Below are 12,686 nucleotides of genomic sequence, written 5' to 3' on the forward strand. Positions count from 1 at the left end.
GGATGAAGGGAGGGATGGATGGAGGGATGGATGGATGGATGGAGGGATGGATGGATGGATGGATGGATGGATGGAGGGAGGGAGGGAGGGATGGAGGGAGGGATGGAGGAATGGAGGGAGGGAGGGAGGGATGGAGGGATGGAGGGAGGGATGGAGGGAGGGATGGATGGATGGATGGATGGATGGAGGGAGGGAGGGAGGGATGGAGGGATGGATGGAGGAATGGAGCCAAATCCCTGGGGATGGAGCTGGATCCCAAGGGATCCCGTGGAGCCGAATTCCTTGGGGTGGATGGATCCCATGGGATCCCGTGGAGCCGAATTCCTTGGGGTGGATGGATCCCATGGGATCCCAGAGGGGCAGCTCACCCCCCCTTTCTCCTGCCCCTTTTCCCAGCGGGAATCACGAACCTTCCAGCCAGGAACGTCCTTCATGATTTTGGCCTCCTCCTCCAGGTTCTCCCGCAGCATCCGGAGAGTTCTGCGGGAATGGGCATGGAAAGGGGGGTCCCAATCCCAAAAAGGGGGGTCCCAATCCCAAAGGGGGGGTCTCCTATCCCAAAGGGGGGTTCCCGGTTCCCAGGGATGTTCCCAATTCCAGGGAGGGGTTCCCAGTCCCAGGGGGAGTTCCCAATCCCAGGGGGGGTTCCCAGTTCCCAAGAATGTTCCCAGTTCCCGGGGATGTTCCCAGTTCCCGGGGATGTTCCCCATCCCAGGGGGGGTTCCCAGACCCCCCAGGAGTTGCCGTTCCCGTACCTGCGGTCGGACTCCGCCTGCAGCAGCGGCATCAGCGCGATGCGAGCCTCCAGCTCCTCGATCAGCAGCCGCCTGCGCCGGGAGCGGGGTCAGCGGCACTGGGAGCGACTGGGAGCGCCCTGGACGGGACTGGGAAGGACTGGGGGAGTCTGGGGGATACTGGGAAGGACTGGGGGGGTCCCGGGGTGCAAAGGGAGAACTAGAGGGGGATGGGGAAATTTGGGGGGAATCCAGAGCGCGGGGGAGCACCGGGGGGACGGGGAAGGGACGGGGGGGCTCCAGGGGTGAACTGGGACTGGGGGGACTGGGAAGGGACGGGAAAGGTCCTGGGGGGAGGCGGGGGCACTGCGGGGTCCCGGGGGGCACTGGGAAGTGCCATGGGGCACTGGGGGGTTCCAGCGGCACTGGGGGCACCGGGAAAAGCCCATCCCGGTGCCAGAGCCCCAGCGGAGCCCCGGGCGGAGGGAGAGCCGGGGATCATCCCCGGGATAACCGGGAATGGGCTCGGGATGGCCGCGGGGAGGCTCGGGGCGTCACCTGCGCTCGCGGTTCCACTTGATGAGGGTGTAGTAGCCCAGCAGGAGGCTCCCGATGCCGAGCGCGAACAGGCTGTACCCTGAGGGGAGCGGGGCGGGCGCTCAGCGCGGCCCCGCGCGGCGGCCACGGAGAGCCCGCACGGCCCCGCTCCCTCTCCCGCGGCTCCTCCGCCGCTCCCCCCGGGCGCACCTGAGAGGCCGCGGCGCGGCAGGTGCCGCTTGTAGTCGATGGGGCCGTACCCGCCCGGCGGGGCCATGTCCTGCTTCACCTTCGGCGCCGCCATCGCGGCGCTCCCCGATGACGTCACTGCGCCGCGCCGCCCGCCCGCCCAGTTCCCGCGCGCGGGAAACTCACGTGACTGCACCACGTGAGCGGCGGGGCCGCCTCTTAAAGGGGCAATGCTGGGAGTGGGGCCCGCAATGGGTCGGGGGGGGGACATTGGGGTCACCTGAGCCCTCCCCCAAATCCCGAGGGTCCCGCCAGGAGCAGGGAAAGGATCCCCGGGAGCCTCCGGAGGCTTTTCCCATCTCCAGGTGAACATTCCCGGCCCCCTGCGCCCCAGGAGGGTTTTCCAGCCCCGGCTCTGGATCGAGGTCGCCGTGTCCCGGCTCTAATCCCGCCCTAATCCCTGGGATCGCCGGGATTTAGGGATTTAGGGGATGGTGGGAGCCCCCCGGGGTGGGGATACTCGGGAATGGGCTCCCGCTCCCAGCCTGGAGCAGGGGATTCCCGGGAAAACTGTGGCTGTGCCATCCCTGGAAGTGTCCGAGGCCACACTGGAGGAACCTGGGATGGTGGGATTGGATGATCCTGGAGGTTTTTCCAAGCCCAAACCCTCCTGGGATTCCTGGGGAAGTCGTTATTCCACAGCTGGCGAATTCCCTGAATAACCTCCATCCTTGGGAGCGGAATTCCTGGTGGAAATATTCCGTAGGAAACAATTATTGAGGGGTTTGGTCAGCACCGGCTCAATATTCCCGACCAATCCGCCCGGGAATTGGGAGAGGATTTGGCTGATTCCAGGATCCATTCCCATCCCATCCCGGTTTCTTCCAGTCTGGGATGGCCAATCCCACATTTCCCCAGCCCAGGAGCAGGGATCGGGAATGAAATCCGGCTTTGGAATATTAATAAATCTCAAATTTGGAAAGATTTTCCAGGATTTTAAAGGATTTTATCCCTTTTCCCTTTATTCCCCGCACCCGGAGCAGGTGACAGGAGTCAGGAGCTGAGGGAATTCCTGCTGGATTTTATGGGATGTTTTTGGGATGCGTTTGTGGGATCAAACAGGACCCTGGAGCCTCCTTGGGAACGGGGGATCCCCTCTGGCTTTTCCATAGGGAAGGATCGGCCGCAGCCGATGGGAAATGGGAATTGAACGGGATTCCAGGAGCGATCCGAACCCTCCCGGCTCCGGATGCGACGGCCAAAGTGCCTCCTCTTCCTCCTTTCTCTTCCCAGTTCCCAAATCCTGGATTCCCAGTCTCTCCATATCCCAACACAACCCTGACCTGGGAATTCCCAGCACGGATTTTCCCAGGAATTCCCAAATCAGCCCAACACAGTGACCTCGGAGGGTTCGGAGGAGACACCCAGGATGAGGATTCCCATCTTCCAGCCCTCAATCCATAGGAAAGGGATGCATTCGGGATCTCCGTGTCCATGGAGTCGGTTCCGTTTTCCAGCAGTTTTCCACAAGGAGGAGATCCAGAGTTTTCCTCAAGGATCTTCCTCGGTTGAAAAGCGTTCGAGGAAATGAATTCAACGCGTTCCCAAATTCCCGATCTCCCCAAAAATCTGGGATTTTCCAACGTGGAAGGTCAGAAGCGGCCAAAGAAAACCTCCCTGGAGAGCGTCCCAACGCTTGGATCAGTGGAGGGTTCGGATCCGAGGTGATCCTGGAATATCAGGCGGGAACGGGAAAGGGGGGGACGCTCCCGCCTTGCTCCCGGATCCCGTTGGATTGCGGTGTCCCGGGAAGGGGCCGTGTCCATCCTCCTCCTCCTCCTCCTCCTCCTCCCAAATCCTCGGCAATTCCAGCTCCAAATCCGGGATTTACGGCGCCGAACGCGAGTTATTCCCACCCTGCATCCTCGGGGCTTTCGGCCATTCCCACAGGGATGGATCAACAGCCCGGGGCCAGGCGGGATCCAGCGCTTCCCTGGGATTGTCCCCCAGCCAACGGGATCCATCGATTCCTTGGGATCTTCTTCCCACCCAACGGGATCCATCGATTCCTTGGGATTGTCCCCCAGCCAACGGGATCCATCGATTCCCTGGGATTGTCCCCCAGCCAACGGGATCCATCGATTCCTTGGGATCATCTTCCCACCCAACGGGATCCAGCAATTCCTTGGGATCATCTTCCCACCCAACAGGATCCATCGATTCCTTGGGATCTTCTTCCCACCCAACAGGATCCATCAATTCCCTGGGATTGTCCCCCAGCCAACGGGATCCATTGATTCCTTGGGATCATCTTCCCACCCAATGGGATCCATCAATTCCCTGGGATTATCCCCCAGCCAACGGGATCCATCGATTCCTTGGGATCTTCTTCCCACCCAACAGGATCCATCAATTCCCTGGGATTATCCCCCAGCCAACGGGATCCATCGATTCCTTGGGATCATCTTCACACCCAACAGGATCCAGCAATTCCTTGGGATCTTCTTCCCACCCAACGGGATCCAGCAATTCCTTGGGATTCTCTTCCCACCCAACGAGATCCATCAATTTCTAGGATCACTTTCCCATCCAATGGGATCCATCAATTCCTTGGGATCATCCTCCCACCCACCAGGATCCTCTGATTCCTCAGGATCATCCTGCCCTCAGACCGGATCCAAGATTTCCCATCAATCCCACATTTCCTGCTGCACATGGAAAACCCCAAATCTCCTTCCTTTTCCCGTTTTTCCAAGCTGGGCTTTGCCTGGAGCGGGATCCATTCCCTGCTTCCCTCTTTTCCCAAACCTGCGGCTCCGGAGCCGTGATTCCACCCTTGGGGCCAAGGAGCAGGAATTAGGGACAATCCCATGGGAATTCCCGCGTGTCCATGGCTGCTGAAGGCGCTCCAAGAACTCGGATTTTATCTGGAATTGGGGGGAAAAAAAATTCTGGGAATGTCCTCGGTCAGATTCACCATCAAATCCCGTTCTCATCCCAGCGGGAAGAGATCCAGCGGCTCCGTGAGTTCTCCTGGAACGGCCAGGGGAAATCCCAGGGGTATCCCGGTGGGGGAGCAGGAATTCCAGGTGGGAATGAAGAGGAGTCTGCATTCATGGATGTGCTCCGTCTGCATCCCGGGATGCGCCTCTGAGGATGCTGCATCCGTGAAATTCCAGGGAAAATCCACAGAAATGCCGGAATTGTTCGTTTTCTTTTCCCGGGGTTTGGTTTTTTTCGGGAAGAAACCTCGGCAGAGGAAGGAGCAGATCCGGCTTTGTCCCAGTGATCCACGAGATGCATCCCAACCCCCAAAATCCTGGGAATGAGAGGCGGATCCAGGCGTTTCTCCATTTGTTTATTGGCATTCCAATTCCAAGCCCCCCCGTCCCGATACAGTTATTGATCAATTATCGATCCCGGATCCTTCTGCTGGGATTCGTTGGAATTACTGAGCTTTTTGGGATTTATTCCGGAATATTTTGAGTCACAAGAAATCCAAGGAAAAAAATTCTGCCCTGTTCTCGCTCCTTCCCAAAGGAGAGGGAAAAATGAGCCAAACTTGGGGTTCTTTTCCCCCCCAAGATCTCCCTAAATTTCCTAAAATTCCAGCCCCTCCTGCAGCCCAAATTCCCAGTTTTCCATCCGGGACTGAACTTTGGGAATTCAATTCCAATTTTTCCCATCCCAAAAAAAAAGGGATAATTGGCTGGGAGAATCCAGAGGCAACGGAATGGTTCCGGAAATGGGGATCAAAGCAGACACGGAATAAAACCCAACCCCAAATCCACGGGGATTTTGGATTTACCACGTTTTCCGCAGGAACGGCAGGTGCAGGAATCCCTGGAATATGAAAAATTTGGGAAATCACCTTTTCCCTGAGCCGGGAACTCTGAGGAAGAAGAGCCTTGGATAGAAAAAATTCCAACCCGATTTTGTTTCATTTCCCACCCCTCCCCTCCCCGTGGCGAAAAATCCAAATCCCGACCCTCCGGAATGAGAAATCCAAGAAAAAACACACGGCTGCCGAATTCCAAGGCGGGAATTTCCCAATGAAAATCCGGGGTTTTTTTTGTTTTTATTTCACAAGTTGCTAAAATCTAAAGTACAACGGCCGTTCCTCGTTCTCCACGGTGTCCTAGAAAATCCCAGCGGCTCCGAGCGGGAATTTTATGGCTTTAGGGACCCCCTGGATCCCTCTCCCCAGGAGAGGCAGGAGCCGGAGCCCCCCGGAATGCTCATGCAGCGAAGCTTGGGAAGAGCAGGAAAACGGGATCCGAGGGAGGAGGATCCTGAAGGATTTGTGGGAGTCGAAGGGTTGGGTGGTGTTCCCACAGATCCAAGAGATCTCAGGGATTCGGGAATTCCAAAAGCCTCAAGGATTTGGGAATCCCCAAAGGGATCCAGGAGATCTCAGGGATTCAGGAATTCCAAAGGGGAGCCAAGAGATCTCAGGGATTTGGGAATCCTAAAGGGGATCCAAGAGATCTCAGGGATTCGGGAATCCCAAAGGGGATCCAAGAGATCTCAGGGATTTGGGAATCCCAAAGGGGATCCAAAAGCCTCAAGGATTTGGGAATCCCAAAAATCTTGGGATTCAGGAATGAACCCAATGGGTTCGGAATTCCAAAGGGGATCCAAGAGATCTCAGGGATTCCCGAATTCCAAAAGCTTCAAGGATTTGGGAATCCCAAAGATCTTGGGATTCAGGAATGAACCCAATGGGTTCGGAATTCCAAAGGGGATCCAAGAGATCTCAGGGATTCCAGAATTCCAAAAGCCTCAAGGATTTGGGAATCCCCAAAGGGATCCAAGAGATCTCAGGGATTCAGGAATTCCAGAGGTGATCCAACAGCCCTCAGGGAATCCCAAATTTCAGAGGGGATCCAACAGCCCTCAGGAATTCGGGAATCCCAAAGGGGATCCAAGAGATCTCAGAGAATCCAGAATTCCAAAGGGGATCCAGCAGCAGGAATAAACCCAAGATTTGTTCCCAATTTTGTGTCCAACCCCCCTCCTCCACCATTCCCAAACTTTTCCCCTCCAGGGCAGAATTCCACAATGGGAATTTTCCGATTGAGATTTTTTTTTTCCCTGTTTTTTTCCCGTTTTTTTGTGGGTTTTTTTTTCCTGGAAAAAGGAGACCAGGAGGAGAGGGAAGAGGTTTGGAAAATCTGTATTGAAGAGTTGGAACAACTTTGCACCTGAACGATCCCAATCCCACAACTCCCATCGGAATATGGAACTGGGACTGCGAAGGAAAAGCCATTCCAGCATTCCAACGTGGAATCTTTTCCCAGATTTATCCCAGATTTGGCAGAAACGCGGATGGAATAAACAAATCCTCCAAATTCCCTGCAACATTCCAAGAACCACCAGGGAAAAACCACGTCAGAACTGGTCTGGATCCCAGGAGCCTCATTCCAGGTTGGGAATTTTGAGTTTCAGCCTCATTCCAGGTTGGATTTTGGGTTTTTCCAGCCTCATTCCATGCAGGATTTTCCTTTCCAAAGAAATCTCTCCCCCCTCCCCATCCCCCAAATATTTTTTTGTGGGATTTATTCTGAATTATCCATCCAAAAAAAAAAAAAAATCAGGATGGAACATTTCGGAGTCTGGACACAGAGACTTGTTTGGAATTGTAATTCCAAATCCTTAAATTCAAGCATTCCCAATTATTTTAACGATCCAAGTTGGTTGGAATTCCAATTTCCAAGGGAATTAATTACCGGAGCTGCTGGGATCCAAAAAGGTTTTGACGTCGTTTTTAGAACATCAAATCCTTTCTGCCCCTCTTTTATTCCCTGTTTTTTTTTTTCAGGAATCATCCAAAGCTGTTTCCCAACACCGGGAATAAATGATCCAGGTTTTCCCAAAAAAAAAAAAAAAAAAAAAAAAAAAAAAAAAAAAAAAGAAGTTTGGGATTTAATTGGAGGAGTTTTGTTGGGATTTTTTTTTTTTTTGGGAATAAATGAACTTTTTCCAGGTGGTCGAACAGAGATCAAACGTTGGCATCCATAAGGAAAAAAAACCAGGAGAGGAAAAACAACCTCCCCCCCCCCAAAAACCAACCCCAAAAAATTCCACACGGGAAAGGAATGGCAACTTTTCCATACAATTAAATGGAAGAAGCAAATCCACTTCATCCCTCTGTCCACATCTCCCAATCCAAGCTTGGAATGAAAAGAAAACTCCAAATTCCAACCCGATTCCCACCCATCTGAGCTCTTCACATCCCTCCGGAAAACACACCAAAATCCGCATCCAGGTGGGAATTCCGGGGGTTTTTATCCAGCAGTTTGGAAAAGGGGGGGGGGGGTGGTTCCTAAGCTAAATCCCTAAATATTGATATCCACACGCCGGGAAAAGTGGGAAGAGGGAGGGGTTTTGTCACTCGGCAGCGCTCGGATCCAAGGGGGATGATCCCTAAGGAATTCTTGGCTTCAAGTTTCGATCTCCCAGCGATTCCTAAGAAAATAAATCCGGCTTTTCCTGAATTTCCCCCCCCCTCCCTTCCCCGTTTTTTTTTTTATATATAGATCTCTAGATTATATATATTTATAATTTCCCAAAGAATTCTCATCGGCGCTTTGCCCAGCGCTGATCCGCGACACGAGGAGTAAGGCATGGAATTCTGCCCCTTGGATTCGTCTGGAATTCGGGAAGAAGCCCATGGAAGAAGAGGATGAGAAACCAAAATAAAACCAAACTGGCCCCAGCTGGATTTTGGGTTGAACCTCCGGAATTCCCAAAAAACCAATGGAAAGCTCCATCCAAAATGGGAGAGTGATGGATACAGGAGCATGCTTGGGATGCCTGGGAGAACTCGAATCACGGAGGGAAGGATTGGGAACGGCCGGAATTCCCAGTGGGAATCGGGAATCGCTTCCAATCCTCCCTGCTTGCATCAGCTTCTGGAATTCCTATAATTTTGAGTAATATCCCTCAAAAGAACAACAAAAGAGGAGAAATAAAAACCAACCAACCCTCCCAAAGGAAAAGAAAAAAATTCCCAAACAGTTTCGCTTTGGAGTCTCTGGGAACGTCGGGAAGGCCCAACTCCGCTGGATGAGAAAGAACCAAGGTGGTTTTTGTCTATCAGTAACTGCAAGGTTTTTAAACTACCAACGGTTCCAAAGTCTATTCCAAACAGAATCCAACAAAAAAGTGGGAGGCTCCCGCAGCACTTCCCACCTCCCAGCCAAGTTTTGGGGCGGCAGCCAATCCCTAAGGAAAAAGAAAACCAAACCATACTCAACTGGAGTCGGGAATTTGCACTTATTTCTCGGCAGCGGCGGCGGCGGCATCGTCGGATTTTTGGGAATATCGGGATGTGCTCCCTGCCTTCCCGGCTGGAGGAGGGGCAGGGCAAAGGAGCAGCCATGAACTCGGCTCACTAAATGCAGGATGGGGCTGGAATTCTGGAATTCCTCTCTCCACGACCCAAAATTGCGGAGCGCGCTCCAGCGTTCCCGGCAAAAGGTTCGGCGACGCCGCCGAAGGCAGAGAAGAGGCGCTGAGTCCTTTTTGTGCTGGTGCCAAAAAAATCCAGAACTAAATACAGAAAAAGCCAAAAAAAAAAAAAAAAAAACCAAAAAAAAACCAAAAAAAAATTGAAGGAATTCTTCCCCCTTCCCTGCCAGCTTCCATGAAAATCTGGGAGCCAAAAGGAGCCGGGGCTCGGCCACCCCTACACGTGGTCACTTCTCCCGGCAGGGACGGCGGCGCTCGCTGGGATGAGGAGTGGTCTTCTTGCATCCTAGAAAGCCTGGGGCGTTATCCAGCTGGGATTAAAGCAGATTCCACGGAAGTGTGGTAGAAAAAGGATGGCAGAGCCAGGAAAAGTTCTCCCTCGGCATTATTTCCACGTGGCCGACTGTGGGATGGAGCGGGGCGGGATCATATCCAGGAGATACTCGCGCTGCCGATCCACGGCCGAGGCCGATTTGTGCACGGCCAAACCGGGGCTGACGAAGGGCAAGGCCCCACCTGGGGGGGAAAAAAAGGGAATTGTGGAGTCATGGAATGGCACGGGAATGAGGGGAACGAGCGCTAAAAGCACACGGAAAAGCGGGATTGAAGTGTGGATTATCCCGATGGGCGGCGCCGGGATTTGGCGCCTTCAGGATGCATCCCAACCAACAGGAGAAAGATTTGAGGATCGAAACTCAGGATTTGAGCACTCTGGGATGGAATTGTATTTGAAGTGATGGATGAAGCTGTTGGGAATAAAAGAATCCTAAGAAATCCATCAAGAAAGTTCACAAAAGATCCGGAGTTTCCTTCCTGGGAATCCTGATTTTCCTTTAGGAAAACAAATGGATCTTCTCAAGTCACCTTCTTCTATGGAAAATAGAGGAATGTTTGGATTGGAATTGATCACTTGGACTTGTTCCAGGAACAGCTTTAGGGATTTCAAATCCTGAGAAATCCTGATGGGAATTTGAAATATTCCAGTGGGAATTTGAATGGGGAATGTGCTGGAGGCAAAACCATTGATTTATTGGATGGTGCTCCCAGCCAAGAGGAAAAATCAGTCAAAAATGAAAGAATTTGGTTAAAATTCCCAGAAATGAAGGAAAAATTCCTGCAGGGTGGTGCTGGATGTGGATATGGATTCAGGGATCAACAATCCGACTCTAAATCCATTCAGTTTAGTTAAAAATGGGGGAAACAGGAATTTTTAATCGCTTTTACTTCCTGAAGGCAACATTTGATGAGGCCAAACTTCACCAACACCACGTGGGGACAACGATTTTAGGAGCAAATCCTTGATATTATTGGGATTTAGGGCAGGAGATCCCATAGGGAATGAAATCCCAACTTTAAAACCATTAACTTGAATTATAAATGGATAAATCTGGAATTTTTAATTGATTTTACCTCCTGAAGGCACCGTTTGATGAGGACAAACCCCATCAAAACCAAGTGGTGACAACAATTTTAAGACCCAATTTTCAGTATCATCATTTTTTCCATGCAGGAAATCCCACAGGGAATGAAATCCCAACTTTAAATCCATTAACTTGAATCCCAAATGGATAAAGCAGGAATTTTGATTTGATTTCATCCCTTGGTGGCACTTTTTGATGAAACCAAATCCCACCAAAACCAAGGGGTGACAACAATTTTAAGAGCGAGACGACCTTGATGTTATTGGAATTCCACGCCAGAAATCCCACAGGGAATGAAATCCCAGTTTTCAATCCATTCAGTTTAATTCCAAATGGATAAAGCAGGAATTTTGAGTGGATTTTACCTCCTGAAGGCACCGTTCCATGAGGACAAACCCCACCAACACCAAGCGATGACAACAACTTAAACCTCAACTCCTCGGCATCGCTGTTTCTTTTTCCCCCCCCACAAGGATTCCCACCCAAAAACTGGGAATGTTGGGCAGCGATCCCAAGGAAAAGAGGCTTCCCAGGATCCTGTACCTGTGTTGATGGGATTTTTCTTCCAGGAGGCCGTGCTGCCCTTGTTGCCGGATCTCTCCACGTGTTTTCCGGGCCGGCTCCCGAGGGTGGCGGTGGCCGAGGAGCTCTGGAGCTTGGGGGAGGGGCTGAAGGCGTGCAGGACCCCTCGGGAAGCTCCGGCACCTCGGGACATCTGGCTGGAACTCTGGCAGGACACAGGGACAAGGGGCTAAATCTGGGATGTAGCACCGGTTTGAGGGGATAAAAAATTCCAAGGGGTTTTTCTGTGGCGAGCAAGGATTTGGGGTTTTTTTTTTTTTTTTTGGTGGGTTGGGATGAGTTCGGAGGTTCCTTCCAACACAAAGCACGCTGGGATTCTGGGATTTGTGCTCCTGGGATGAGGAATTGCAATCGACTGCAAAGCAGCAAGAAAAGGGATTCTGATTTAGGGCAATTTAATGTTTTGGTGCTGGAGCTGCTCTTCCCATTTGGAATGTGTCCAGAGAAGGACATGGAATTATCACTGGGTTGGAGCTCCTCTGGAGCCAGGGTGGAGAGCTGGGGGTGCTCACCTGGAGAGGAGAAGGCTCCAGGGAGAGCTCAGAGCCCCTTGCAGGGCCTAAAGGGGCTCCAGGAGAGCTGGAGAGGGACTGGGGACAGGGGATGGAGGGACAGGACCCAGGGAATGGCTTTGAACTGGAAAAGGAGAGATTTGGGTGGGATATCGGGAAAGAATTCCTGCCTGTGAGAGTGGTGAGGGAATTCCACTCTCAGAGAGGAATTCCAGAGAAGCTGTGGCTGCCCCTGGATCCATGGAAGTGTCCAAGGCCAGGTTGGATGGGGCTTGGAGCAGCCTGGAAGGTGGGATTAAAGGATCTTTGGGGGCTGGAACCGAATGTTATTTTTGGGATAGGATTGGTGGATTGGATGATCTTTGAGGGCTGGACTGGATGATCTTTGGGATTGGATGATTTTTGAGATGGGATAACCTTTAGAGCATGGGAGGGCACCTATGATCCATCCCACCTTAAACCCAACCTGAGGGACAAATTCCCCAGGCTACACCTCAACCCTTGGGATAATTCCAAGCATTTTTCCCTCTGGAAAACATGGCTCTGCTGGGGGTGGGTCCTCACCTGCTTGAGCGCGTGGTGCTGCCCCACGGGCTCGGCCTTGGGCTGCCCGGGGGGGGCCGTTTGCTGCAGGATCCTCTGCTCGATCTCCTGCTCCTGCTGCAGGGCCTTGACGAAGGCGGCCTTGAGCCGGTTCGTGTGCTCGGCCTTCAGGGCCTTCTTCTGGTTGGAGGCCATGCAGGTCTCGCACATGATGGTGCCGTTCTTCTCCTCCCGCCAGCGGCACGTGAAGTCCGTGTGGCACTGGGCACACAGGTAGGGCTCCCGGCAGGACACGGCCACCGCCACCTTCCCTGAGGGGACAAACATGGTGGCTCGGCCTTCCCGCCTAGAACAGACCTGCGAGAGCTCAAAGCCGCTTCAAAGTTAAGGCAAAACTCCTAAAAAATAACCAATCTGCCCTTAAATGTCCTCATCTGAGGCCTTTGTATGCTTAGGTTTGTGTGAGGTTTAAATTATTTCTCTAAGGACACAGGTAGGGCTCCTGACAGGACATGGCCACCGCCACCTTTCCTGAGGGGACAAACATGGTGGGTCAGCCCCAGCACGGCCCTCTGTGAGGGACAAACACCTGGGATCGGCCCCAGAGCCACCTTCCATGAGGGACAAACACCTGGGATCAGCCCCAGAGCCACCTTCCCTGAGGGACGAACACCTGGGATCGGCCCCAGGGCCAC

The 12,686-nt window shown here is 52.8% G+C and overlaps 2 protein-coding genes across 5 annotated transcripts in view; both read right to left on the minus strand.

Moving 5' to 3' along the window:
* NDUFA13 (NADH:ubiquinone oxidoreductase subunit A13) overlaps nt 1–1,627 on the minus strand; it is a 7,121-nt gene extending 5,494 nt beyond the window's left edge. Inside the window, exons 1-4 of the mRNA XM_042020319.1 lie at nt 1,482–1,627; nt 1,293–1,371; nt 756–827; nt 411–480 (exon numbers count right to left, since the gene is read on the minus strand). Coding sequence (XP_041876253.1) covers nt 411–480; nt 756–827; nt 1,293–1,371; nt 1,482–1,575 — 315 coding nt within the window. The 5' untranslated portion in view covers nt 1,576–1,627. The remainder of the gene's footprint in view (nt 1–410; nt 481–755; nt 828–1,292; nt 1,372–1,481) is intronic.
* Nucleotides 1,628–6,620: 4,993 nt separating this feature from the next.
* GATAD2A (GATA zinc finger domain containing 2A) overlaps nt 6,621–12,686 on the minus strand; it is a 32,817-nt gene continuing 26,751 nt past the window's right edge. For 2 of the 4 annotated variants that reach the window (XM_042020312.1, XM_042020314.1), the window contains 3 exons: nt 12,013–12,302; nt 10,898–11,105; nt 6,621–9,449 (listed from right to left, as the gene is read on the minus strand). In XM_042020312.1, the coding sequence (XP_041876246.1) occupies nt 9,319–9,449; nt 10,898–11,105; nt 12,013–12,302 (629 nt within the window). In that variant the 3' untranslated portion in view covers nt 6,621–9,318. The remainder of the gene's footprint in view (nt 9,450–10,897; nt 11,106–12,012; nt 12,303–12,686) is intronic. The other 2 variants (XM_042020313.1, XM_042020315.1) reach the window with 1 other exon arrangement.

The sequence above is a fragment of the Corvus kubaryi genome, unplaced genomic scaffold (genome assembly GCF_017639235.1).
Source record: "Corvus kubaryi isolate FWS band 111438036 unplaced genomic scaffold, C.kubaryi_AGA036_p1.0 36952, whole genome shotgun sequence".
Classification (NCBI taxonomy): domain Eukaryota; kingdom Metazoa; phylum Chordata; class Aves; order Passeriformes; family Corvidae; genus Corvus; species Corvus kubaryi.